The sequence below is a fragment of the Pholcus phalangioides genome, unplaced genomic scaffold, assembly GCF_987345545.1.
Source record: "Pholcus phalangioides strain wild (caught in Gottingen) unplaced genomic scaffold, Ppha-v1.0 ptg000011l_1, whole genome shotgun sequence".
NCBI classification, from domain to species: domain Eukaryota; kingdom Metazoa; phylum Arthropoda; class Arachnida; order Araneae; family Pholcidae; genus Pholcus; species Pholcus phalangioides.
Genome location: NW_028301604.1, coordinates 55378479 through 55391734, shown reverse-complemented (window position 1 = coordinate 55391734; position 13256 = coordinate 55378479). Strand labels below are relative to the sequence as shown.

Here is a 13256-nt window from a genome sequence, read left to right as displayed (position 1 = left end):
TCTCCTCAATGTGTTGTGTGGGCGGAAAAAAAACATATCTCTCTAGAAGTGCAATAAGCTCATAATATCTTTTCTTTGATCATAAACAAATAATTTTTTATTTTCATATATTTTGGCTTCTACCAGGTCAAGGAGAGGCAATTTATGCAATAGGCGTAGCTGATGGTGGAATGCTCATTGGATTGACTCCTGAAGAAATGAGTGAATCGCTTTCAACATTGTATAAAATGGCTAACAAGTTAGGGGCAGATGTTACAACATTGCGAGAGCGAGTTATGGGTTTAACCAATGGGGTGGTCAAAAAAGCTGCAGAAGTAAGATATTGAATATTATCACTGAAACAATTTTTTAATTTTTTTTATAATTTTCAACAACTTTTTGTTAATTTTTTTTTAATGAGTTGCAAATCTTGTCTGAACTCATATGAATAACATTACTTTCATTTGAAAAATTCTGAACATTATTTTGATTTAAATCGCGATTTTTTTTACATTTAGAACATGTTTACATCATTACATTTAGAAGAGTAGAATTTGTTTTATTTTTGTGTATTAGTGACCACTCAAAGTAAGAAGTGGGATTTTTTAATCATATTTGATTGTTTTTATTAGATATTGAAGGTATAAATAGCAGTTTGCAAAATACTTCATTTTCAGATCACACACAAGTAAAACAGTTACAGTCATGTGCATTCTATCCTACTCACATTAGAAAACTGATAAATTTCTTGTATTGAACAATATTGCTGTCAATATTTTATCGGTTTGTGGTTTGTTTGTTTGTTTATGTTTTCTAACTTGGTAAACTCCTTCATACTTGTTTTTCCTTTCAAAAAATGACCCAAAATCAAATATACAGTAAACGCATAAAATAATGATCATGCTTCATGTAGCAACTGTTTTTTTACAAGAACCAGTATGATAAGTCCTAAATGCTTTCATATAACAACCACCTAATATAATGTCTGCAGGGCTCCCACTTTTCCTACTTTTTGATAAAATGTCCTACTTTTGTCCTACTTTCTAATTTTTATCCTACTTTTCCTACTTTTTTATCAAATCCTATCGACAAAATTTGTGTAATTGATTTTAATTGAGCAGGAAATCATTGATATATTGCCAAATATTACAAATGTTGAAGAATGCAATTAATGATTCTGCCAAAGCAGAAATGTTATCATTTTTAAGGTTATTTGAGGGGGGGGGGTGTATGTGGACCATTTGGTTGATCAATTTTTCATTTGCTTAGTTTGAGGGTTCAACAAGTATAGTAGTCATTAAAAACTTCTGTCTGGATGGGAAAAATAATTTTGTATTTATTACTTCATGGTCTTGTACAGTAACTAACATTCATCATTCAAAATTACGGTGAAAATAGGTGAAACAACGGTTTGCATTTCAAAAAAGTTGGATACATAGGCCTATTCTAGGTTTGGTGATTCTGATGCTACCCAATAGCATTCAGTTGTCTTCTGTATTCGTCATGTTGGCATGAAGTGGCATAAACAATATTTACAATGCTCAGCAAAGAGCTAGAAATTAAAGTGCTTCATTTGTCAAAAGCAATTACACTAACATTGAACAGTGAAATGTGAACAAATCCCTTTAAGAAATGATGGACAACGCAGTAAAACTATCTGGTTGACCTTGTTTTATTTACATCGAATCTTGTAATGTACACATTTTGCACTATGCTTTTGAAAGTGGTTTCGAAGGAATTTTATTAAAAAGTCAGTGTTTAATAAAATATGCATTCTTAAAAAACGTACGTCTTCAAAATTTGCTGTGCATTGTCAAAGAGAGTTGACAAGCTCTGCGCTTTGGAAGACTCTGAAAAAGAATGTAATATATGTGAGGAGAGAGAACAAAAAGAATTATCTGTGGTTCCTAGTAAACTGTTTTGGCCAAAAATTGGTTTTGTAACCAAGTCATTTGTCATTTTGCTTTGGCTTGAGTCAATCTTATAGGATACTGAAATAATGCTATGAAAAAAAAAAGTAAATTCGAAATTCAAAAAAAATTTTTTTTAGGGATTTTTTCCCATTATGCTATGATTATGTTGTCTAAGGGGGGTTACCCTCCCCCATCCTACTTTTTAGTCCTGCGTTTTCCTACTTTTTCTCATTTTTTGAGTGGGAGCCCTGTGTCTGTTTTCAATGAACAATGGGGGGAGAGTCATCATGATGAGCATTGATTGTATATACACTATGCCTCCAAGAAACTGAATAGAATATTTGTTGAACTATTTTGTTACCAACTAAGTATGTAAGATTTAATTTGGTCAAAAAATGTACAAAATGAACTGAAATCCAATTAAGAAGTTAGACTTTAGCATTATGTATTGTCTCAATAAATAAATTAAACAAAACTAAAACTTCATGTTGACCTGACCTATTGACAAGGAAAAAAAAACAAATTTCAATTATTATTATTATTATTATAACAACTCTTTGAACAAAAAATTCACAGCCCAGACTTTCAGCATTCAATTTTTTCTCAACATAGTTATATAGTGTCAGGATATAATTAAGTTTTAAAAACAGACATTTAGCAGTCGAGGGACTAGGAGGTATATGGACGAGGTGCATGTCTGGTTTAGTAGTAGTCAAGGGACTAGTGCAGTGACATCTGGTTCAATAAACCTGGTTTTGAATCCTAGTACGAGCATGGATACTTTTTCCTAGCTATTTAGAATTAGCTGCAAACTCTCTAGATCTTGATATAAACAGCCTATCTGGTTGCAGTGAAGCGAGATAAATTAAATATAAAATAAATTTATAAAAAGTTTTGTCAATTCTTAGGGTACGTGCATAGTTCACACATGTTTCAGATTCTGGAAACCCACGTTGTTTGTGATTGGTTAAAAACCAGAATCTAAACTTTTTAGCTTTTAGGTTTCAGGCAATTAACAAAAAAAATTCTTGGGGTTTTTGATTCTGGCAATTGGTGGTGATCGAACTAATGGGAATGGGAAAACACTCCATTCATTTGCATAGCGTATTGCCGCTTTCCACAAACCGGTTGTGAGAAACTGAAAATTACAGAAATTACAGTTACAGATTCCATGCTTGTCGAACTAGTATTTGAACAATGTTGTGTGAGTGATAGAAGATACTAATTTATTGATTAACATGAAATGATATTTATCAATTTTCTTTTGAAAACTCATCTTGGTAATTTGATAAATTTGAAAATATTGAGCAAATCGTTCAACATAAGTTAGAAGTTAGGGAAAAAAGATGATGATATTTATATATATATATATACCATACACACACACACATATGATTTTTTTTTTGTTGGTTAAGCAGAGCTTAATCAAAAATTTTTTATAATTATAAAATAATTATACTTATCCTGTGTTTTGTTTTTCCAAAGGCTGTAAAAAACCCCATTAAAGGTAAATGCCATACCAACCCTACAGCTAACATGCATCCATTTTGTGATCTGAAGGGGATTTTCAATCCTCCACATCCATCCAACAGATTGATTATCAACTATAAATATGATTAATTGATGAATAAAAAAAAGTGATTATATTAACTTTATTATTATTGTTTATTTAACTGAGTCCCAGAGTTACTGGCCCAGGCGAGTTTATTGGGCCCAGAGTAGATAGAGGAAATACTAAATTTTCAAGATCTTTCTCTCTCTCTCCCTCCCTCCTTCATACTTTATGGCAGGGGTGGCCAAGAGCTGGCCTGCAGGCCTCAGACAAGATAAAATTAATTATCAAATTAAAATTACCAGGTGTTAAATCAAATTTGTGATCATTATTTGAGGTATTCTAGTTCCAGCAGCGAAAAACTACTTACATTCATTATTGTTAGTTATGAAAATAATTTACTATGTTATCACCAAGGCTCAGATGTTGCTGCTCTAAAAATCTTGAAAAATGACTTTAAAAAAATGCTCTAAATGATCTGAAAAAAATTCCATCAAAATAATAAAACAAAGTTAAACCAGTTATGTTCGAATGTCAAAAGAAAACGTTTTGACAGCATAAAAATCATATGTACATTTTTTTTCTCAATTTTTTTTTCTCTCTCATTTAGATTTTATCAAAAATTACAGTTTTTCTAACAAACTAATTATAATTCATGAATTGGTTAGGAAACACTGGCGTTATGGCCCCACAAGGGTAGTGCTGACAGGGATCGGACATAGGGGCCTGAGACAACTTTTATCATTTTTTGTTTTTTCCCAAGAAATTCAGTATTGAGATTTTCGGGAAGAATCTGATGGGAGGACCTTGTAGCTAGATGTGGGGACCATGGGCATGACTGGTGTATCGGGGGAGGAAGAATAGGGATTTTTCCAGTAAAACAGGAAAAATTAAAAGTAAAATCCCCCCCCCCCAGGAAATGCTGTGTATGCATGCCTATGGTTAGGAAACTAAACAGCATCTTTTACTTTATTTTCCAAGAAATTCAAGCTCATTTTTTCATAAGTGATCAATGAAATCGATAATCTAATTTTCTCAATCATTCCCATTGTCAGAAAATTTTGAAAGTAGAAAAATATTGTGAATATGGCAAAAAATATCATGAAAATGCCAAAAAAAATACCCCTAAACTAAAAAAAATTCTCTAACAATGAAAAAAAAACTTGAAAATGAAAATTTCATCAACATTCGAGTAACGGTTATCACCATACTCCTTTTCAAAGACACAATTTTATCATAAAACTGGACACGGGCAATTTGTTTTCCTATTTTTTCTGCCACCTAGTTTGGCAAATTGCCTATTTTGCAAAAATAATAATTGAAAAAAAATTGGAACAAACATATATATATATATTTCATTTGTGAGAGAAATTCAAACTATGAATAGATTTGATGAAATAATTTGCAGAAGGAACTAATTTTTGATGCATTACATATGGCTGAGAAACCAGCCAAATAAACAATGAAAATGTTTTTAAAGATTAAAGGGTGCCCACAGTGTAAAAGTTTAGCAACTAAATTGCCCAACGATAACCAAAATCAATGAAAACCAAGGCATTACTGTACTTTATTGGCAACTCTGGAATCGAAACTGCTTTTTTTTTCTTTATGCCAGCATTTTTTTTCACTCTTTTCCCTCCCCCCTCCGATTTGACGAGAAAAAAAATACATTATAAACTACAGCAGCCAAAAACCGGCTTGCACGAGTAAACCACGCCCACTACCTGGATCAAAAACATGCTTGCACTATGCTATACCCTTAGAAAAGAATCAAGTGTATCACCCTAGAGCAGTGTTTCCCAAAGTGAGAAGGTATCGCCCTTTGGAGGTGCAATAAGGTAGTAGGAGCTGAAGAAGGTGGAACTAGGGAGTGGTAGAAGCTACAGATACATCATGGAATTCCATAGGATTGGCCTAGAAAAGGAGGGAGGATGTGAAAAATAATTTTCTGTGAAGGTGGTCGATGAGGCAAATAAGTTTAGAAGACTGGTGTTCTGGTGAAATTCTGGTGTTGAGTAAACTGATAGGTCACACCTGCTAACTTTCATTAACTTTTTGGTTCGTATTCAGCTTTTGTTAAACATTTGGCTTGCAATGATTATTTTTTGTAAGAATCTGTTTTACCTTTCAGTTCCTAGTAAGAAAAGTTCCTGATGATCAGCATTCAATTGAACTACGAGTGGCTGTTTTGGGTAGCTCAGATGTTGGTAAAAGCACTTTACTTGGAGTTTTGACGCAAGGAGAAAAAGACAGTGGCCATGGAAGTGCACGCTTAAACTTATTTCGCCATTTACATGAAATTCAGAGTGGAAGAACATCTAGTATCAGTCATGAAATTCTGGGATTTGATTCTCAAGGAACAGCAATGACATATAATACTTGTCGTACTGCTGAAGAAATCTGTGAATCTTCTACTAAGTTGATTACGCTTATTGATTTTCCAGGACATCAAAAATACTTTAAAACTACGGTTTTTGGATTGACAGGTATTTCTTTAAAGCATTTTTAATAATTTGTTTTATCAGTAAATGATACTCACTTTGCTGATTAAAACTGCATGTTCAATTTATTGTACAGTCAGCCCTATATATTCATGGTTTTCTCATATTCCATGTTTTTTCTCCCTTTTTAGAAAAAATTGTTGCAATGTTATTTTTCTGATAAGAAAAGAAAGCATAAATTGTATGTGTTATGATGGCCCCTGAACATTTTTCTAGTGCTTCTGAAAAATGTTTTGAAAAGACAGTGAAACCCTTGCAGGAAAAATTCAAAATATAAACAATTTGGCTTGGTAAAGTCAATTCAGTTGCTGCAATTCCACACCATAGGCCAATACAGGGAAGGTCAATGAAGGGGGCAATCCCCCTTTCAGTAAAAAAATTGTATTATTGGCATAGACAGGAGGGCGGTAGACGTCCCCCCTCCTATTTGAGGAACCTGTAACTGCTCCTGTTCCACACCATTGCAACATCAATGAATATACATCAGATATATCAAGAATCACCCTAGAATTCAATCAGCCATTGCTGTAGCTACACCTGTAGGAGCCAAAACTACACATTGCCTATGACATTCATATATCTCTTATAGGAAGTGCTGTTTTTCTGTGGGTGTGAGACTATAATAAAAAAAATGATGTTGATTCAAAGATTATAAAATAGAAAAAGCAAAAACATTCTACTTTTCTGGTGAATCATCTATTTCTACAGAGTTTAATTCTAGTAAAGGGTGGTTTTTCATAGTTTCAGGAAGCAATTCAGTTTACACACTGTGAAAATCACTAGAGTTCAAGTCTCTGCTGCTATGAGACAGCTAGTGAATGTCTCAAGACTTTGAAGCAACTCATTATATAGAGAAGAGGATTAGCACCTCAGCAGGTGCTTAGTATTGATGAAACCGCTCTGTTTTAGAATAAAGTTGTTTTATGCAAACACGTATAGGTACGTGATAAAGCCTGCTGTCATTTTCTAATCTACAAAGTCATGAGTATTGAAAGGAAAGAATAAGTTGCAGCTTCCAGTATTTTGAATGAAGCATGAAAAGCTTTTGCTGCAAAATGTTTTTTCCTGGATTAGTTTAAACAGTGTTTCATTCTGATAGTCCGAAGGCATCTTGGCTATGAAGACACAACATTCAAAGTTCTTTTGATAGTGCCCCTGAATGCCCAGATGACAATGAGTTCAAAGCTTATGGCATGCAAGTCTTCTGTATATCACTTAACATATCTATCATTCGGCCACTTGATCAGAGTTAAATGAAAGCATTTGAAGCTATGTGCATTACCGAATGGAGCTTATTGTTCAGGCAATTGAAGAGAGAGAGAGAAGATGAAAATGCAGGAAATGTCCCAAAGTTTTCTGAGAATTTCACCTATGCCTTTAGTGCCTTTGCTAGAGCCATAGAAGCTATAAAGATTGAAACTATCAACTTGTGTTAAAAGAAACTTTGGCTACAGTGTGTGTCTGAAGACACTTCCCTTTTTGTAAAGCCAACCGAAGAGGTTATGAAAGAATTGGCACATTAGTGAAGTAGGTGGATGGAGAAGGGTTCAATAATATGGATATAGAAGAAATTGAACAATTCAGATACATTAACAGAGGTGAGATGAATTGAGCTGACTGCTCCTGAAACAAGCATTACTAGACCAAAATCAGAACTTTTTATACCTGTTTTTGGCTCAAGGCCACTTACTCAGTTTAACCCCCTTCAGCGGCAATTCTGAGCTATCTCGTCGAACATGTTCTGCTTTATTTCAGTCACCCCAAAATATCTCTGCTTCTAAAAACGTGTTGAAGTTGTTTTTACAGTAAACATGCTTTCCATTCCCCTCTTTCTTTCAGCACTGTAAGGAAATATACGCTCAGTATAAATAATAGAAAAAGATTTTTTTTCAAAAAAGAAGTATTCCTCTTCCTAGAAAGCCACACACATCATGACAGGTGTTTTTGTATCATAGTGGGGGAAATAAAAGTGATGGGTTGAGTGAATTTTTTTTGTTGGGGGAGAGTAGGTATCAGTTTGTAATCAAAAAAAAAATTTTCTTGAAAATAAGGGGCAATTTGTGAAGGTTTCACACTTTTAAATGTGGCAGTTATAATGTGGATCAGGAAAATTTTAAAAACTCCTTAAAGAGTTAAACTAGCTCACATTGCAATTCCTAAGAATGGAATTAAAGAGGAGACTGTATAGTGTATGTGGGCGATGAGTCATATATGTGTATAGCATAGTTTCCCAAACTTTTTGTTCCATTGCCCTTCCCCCCCCCCCTTTGAAATTTTATATCATCGCCCCTAACTCAAGAGAGTCAACCCATAAAATCCTATACTAAACCCATAGCTTCTGCTGCTCCACTGGACCATTCCAGTTACTAATTGAAAATTAATTGATATGTACAACAATTAAGAAAGTGCGATTTTTGTCATAGCCAGATCAAATGGTCAATAGTCCAAATTTTTTATGTTTCTACAGGTAAAATTTCATTCACTACGTTATATGGTTTGGCTATCTGGGTTGGTGACTTCGTTTCAAATTTGCCCCAATAATGAAATTCCAAAAAAGAGAACAAGACTCATCACAAGTGACTTTTTAACCCCTACAAAACAACTTTTTAACAGTCTTGGAATCCTTCCCCCTACATCAGCTTTACCTCTACAAATCTACTATAATAAATATTTTTAAATGACAATTTGCTTTGCCTTTAAACAGTTCTCATTTCTCAAATAGCTTGAACAATATATACTCGCTACCACTTATTCACAAAACTCTTCTGAAGAAGCATTTTACTTAATGCATCCCAAAATTTTGCAACTATTTACTACCTGATATCCTTAATATTATTAACTTATTACCTTTCAAAAGACACATGAAGCAATATCTTTTTTCAATCAGTGACATCATGAGTTTCTTTTGATTTGTCCTATGCTTCTTAATCAGTTAAATTATGAATATATATTCGATCTTACACATTACAACATTATATTGATTTTTGTTATTTGCACTCATCTCAAAACCATGCTATGTATATTTTGTATAGTTGCACGCACAGTCCTTGCTGTTGCCAAAAAATACTACAAATCATGCGAAAGTTTTGATGTTTGATTTTTTTTTCTCATATTAACCACTACAAAAAAGGGAGGGAAGGAAAATTTAATTTTTAAATCCCCACTATTTTGCAAAAATTATGTTTTTTTTTTAAATATTTCTTTTTTTCCATTTTATTTTGTTGATATTCTTCACTAATAAGTAGCTGTGTTCATTTAGTATTCATTATAAATTTGCAATGTATTAACGAGTATGGGTCTCTAGATCTCTCGGCTGATTTTTTTCTCATCTTGTATTTATGTAAGAAATTAAAACAATATAGTGAATTGAAAAAGAAATGTTGGCCCAATGTCCAGGGGTTCTCAACCGGAAGTGCAGGAGAGCATTTTTGGGGGGTGTGAGATGGGGAAAAAATGACAACATGTTGATTATTCACGAAAATTAACATGATGATAAAAATTGAATTTTTTAATTTCTTAAAAAAATATGAATCATACCAATATTTTGGCACCTCATCTTCTGACTTCTGCTAGCAGAAATGTGTCATACAAATTTTGCTCTGTAAAAGTTTCTTTTTTGATTAGCGATCTTACTTGTTTCCCATTTCGGTTGAGAAAAAACATCATTATTTACTTTAACTGTTTCATGGTTTGTTTACATTGGTACCTCATGTTATTAGCATGTTGTGATTAGATTTGATACTGTCATGAACACACATGACTCAGGAAAAACATCAAAAAATTCAGTCAAGTGTCAATGAAACATTAATTTATAGTTGTTGTGACTGGTATCAATAAGTGAAGAACTATTCAGTGAATCTTTTTTTCTCCAAATCTCAAAAAAATATTTAAAAATAGTACATTTTTTTAGTTTTGTTTTTGAATTAATTTAAAAAAAAATGAAACCAAAATTAAATATTAGCCATAGCCAAAAAATCATTAACAATAAGTAAAAGAATTCTTAGAAATTAATTATTGTGTACTTAATGTAATAAATTGCAGAAAAAACTGACTTTTCTAACAGATAAAAAAATTATTATCCAGGGGGTTGCGGAAAGGTATGTCACATTGCTCTGGGGGGTGCGGAAAAGAAAAAGGTTGGGAACAAGGCTGGTTTATAGTCTCTTTAGCCACGTCAATAAATTAAAACCAGTAAAGCAATATTTACAGGCCACAATGCTGGGCTATTAGACTTCCACTTATATCTTTTGACATGTCTGAGCCCATCCATTACTGTATTTGATTTTTGCTTTATATTTTGACAATATGTTTGAGCCCTGTCATCGTCAAATTTTGAAGTGCTGAAATTTTCAAAGTCTATATTGTGATTGGCATTGGAGATGTCTTTAGCAGCATTGGTCGGGCAGTGGTCTACTAGTCTCAATATAAAACTGGAACATGGACTGGGCTGTCATTTGGTTAGCCAGTCTGAATCTCATGATTATCTACTAGAAGAGTGGTTCTCAAAGTGTGCATCAAGACTCCTGTGACCAACTTTTGTCAGAGGTGTCGCAGTGTGCTGGCGATATTGATGTGTTTCTGTTCTCAGTGTTTTGAAGTGGTTCTTTTATGGATGCAGAATATCTAATGAGCTATTATGGAGAGCCACAAAAGTTTGAGAAGCAATGTACTAAGGTAAATGTCTGGATCAATGTAATAATAGACAGAGATATAAAATAGTATAGAGTATTTGGATTTTTTTTATAAATGTCAGTGAAATAGTTGGAACAAAAATCAGTATTAAGTATGTATAAAACATTTACATTGAGAGAGAGAGAGAGAGAGAGAGAGAGTTACTCGCTCAATTGAATAATGATCTTAGAATTCACATGTATCTAGAAGACTTTGTGTCTGACATATATCACTCTCTATTGATTTTTTGAGACACTGCTTGTCCAAATTTCTTTAACACATGATCAGCTGATAGTAAAAATGCTTCTTACCAGGGTATGAAGAGATTCTATGGCATATGATGTGTCATCAGATCATAGTTTACAATATGTCATAGATGTTCACACTTTAAATGCTTCATTTTGTCAGACTCATTCTTTGCCAGTTCTAATATAATATCATGAATGGGTTGGATGTCCAAGGAACATCACAGAGGAAACCCTCTTTTGTTGATGATGATCCCTTCCACCTTTGCCTTACAAGGGCCTTCTAAATAAATGAGATGCCTAAAACAGAGAAGTTTAGAGTTTGGTTTATTTGTGGATTTTCCATATTTGCCATGACTATTGGAACCCCCTGAGAATACTGAGAACAAACTTTGTTTTTATTGATTTTATTATTGATTGATTTTGAATTTCTTCTCTAGGTTCTTTAACTCCTTTACTGTTGCATTTTTGGTCCCTTTTGGCATTTTTGAATTTAGACAATGTAAAGTTTAGGTTCCAGGAGTAAGTTTTCAAAACTAGTATCTTTGAATATGGTTCAGCTAAGGAGGATATTTTTCAGCATTTCTGTGCTAATAATATGCCTTTTAAGATGCCAGCTTTCTCTGAAAAATTTATGAAATCATAGTTCAAGAAGACAAAAACGTTAAGATGTTTTTTAAACCAGTGACCCGCAATCCAAGTTTTTGTTGCAAACTATAAGCTGAGAACCTCTGAGTTAAGTCATCCATATTAGGAAAGCAGTTAACCCTTTAAAAGGCCATTTTTTCTAGAAAGGGTATATTAAAATATTTTTGGGATTAAGATTGAGTCAGAAACATCACATTTTTACGGAACACTGAAACACACATGAAGGTGTCTTCAGTGCTATAAAAAAAATTGAGAATTTTTCTGACATATGAAATTTTGCACAAATGGTAATAATGTATCTTCCAAGTAGCCAAATAACTGTTAGTCAACAAAATCTATGGTCTTGTGTCTGTGTTGGTACTAATATAGTTCCAATAAGTAGAACAGCTGAAAGTCAATAAAAATTCTATATTACTTCACTTTTACTGAATTGTGCTCATTCAATAAATTTCATGCAGGTCAATCACCACACTTTGCTATGCTTGTAATAAATGCTGTAAGTGGATTATCAGGTACAGCATTGGAACATTTAGGATTAGCATGCCTGGTTGAGATTCCATTTGTAGTGGTTGTCAATAAAATTGATCTGGCAAGTAAAAAACAAGTACAGAAATCTGTTAATCAACTTGAGTCCATATTGAAAAATCCTGGTTACAAAAAGGTAAGTTCTCTTTTATGTTGTTAATTTTCTGAATTTCAGTTATTCATATGTCGGAAGAGTTTGTGGATCTACAAAAGAAACTGTATGTAAGATACATAACATTACTACACAATCAGAGCACACTCACGCATCAGAACATTACAGAGCAGCAAGGAGACATATATATATATATATAGGGAGCACTAACCAATATATATTACAGCATTAAAGGCGTGTAACATAGTGCCATCTATCAGGCATTATTTTCAACTTTCATAATATATATACAGGATGATTCAAAATTCAATGTACAAACTTTTAGGGGAGGTAGAAAACTCAAAAACAAAACAGAATCACAAACTGAAGAGCCAAAAAAACTGGTACAGGTATGCGTATGCAAATAAAGAGATATGGAACCAATCAGAGTACGGCGCTGCGGTCGGCAACGCCTATATAACACAACAAGTGTCTGGCATAGTTGTTAGATCGGTTACTGCTGCTACAATGGCAGGTTATCGAGATTTAAGTGAGTTTGAACATGGTGTTATAGTCGGCGCACGAGAGATGGGACATAGCATCTCCGAGGTAGGATGAAATTTTGATTTTCACATACGACCATTTCACAAGTGTACCGTGAATATCAGGAATCCTGTAAAAAAATTAAATCTATGACATCGCAGCGGCCGGAAAAAGATCATGCAAGAACGGGACTAACGACGACTGACGAAAATCATTAAACGTGAAAGACGTGCAACCCTTCCGCAAATTGCTGCAGATTTCAATGCTGGGCCATCAACAAGTGTCAGCGTGCGAACCATTCAACGAAACATAATCGATATGGGCTTCCAGAGCCGAAGGCCCACTCGTGTACCCTTGATGACTGCATGACACAAAGCTTTACGCCTCGCCTGGGCCCGACAACACCGACATTGGACTGTTGAGGACTGGAAACACGTTGCCTGGTCTGACGAGTCTCGGTTCCAATTGCTTCGAGCTGATGGACGTGTACGGGTATGGAGACAACTTCATGAATCCATGGACCCTACATGTCGACAGGGGACTGTTCAAGCTGGTGGAGGCTCTGTGATGGTATGGGGTGTGTGCAGT

General features: G+C 33.9%; 1 protein-coding gene across 5 annotated transcripts in view; it reads left to right on the top strand.

Annotated features, from left to right (window-relative positions):
- LOC149080591 (GTP-binding protein 2) overlaps positions 1-13256 on the top strand; it is a 65147-nt gene that overhangs the window by 30155 nt on the left and 21736 nt on the right. For all 5 annotated transcript variants that reach the window (XM_089239731.1, XM_089239729.1, XM_089239732.1 and 2 more), the window contains 3 exons: positions 127-314; positions 5576-5930; positions 11968-12170. In XM_089239731.1, coding sequence (XP_089095857.1) covers positions 127-314; positions 5576-5930; positions 11968-12170 — 746 coding nt within the window. The remainder of the gene's footprint in view (positions 1-126; positions 315-5575; positions 5931-11967; positions 12171-13256) is intronic.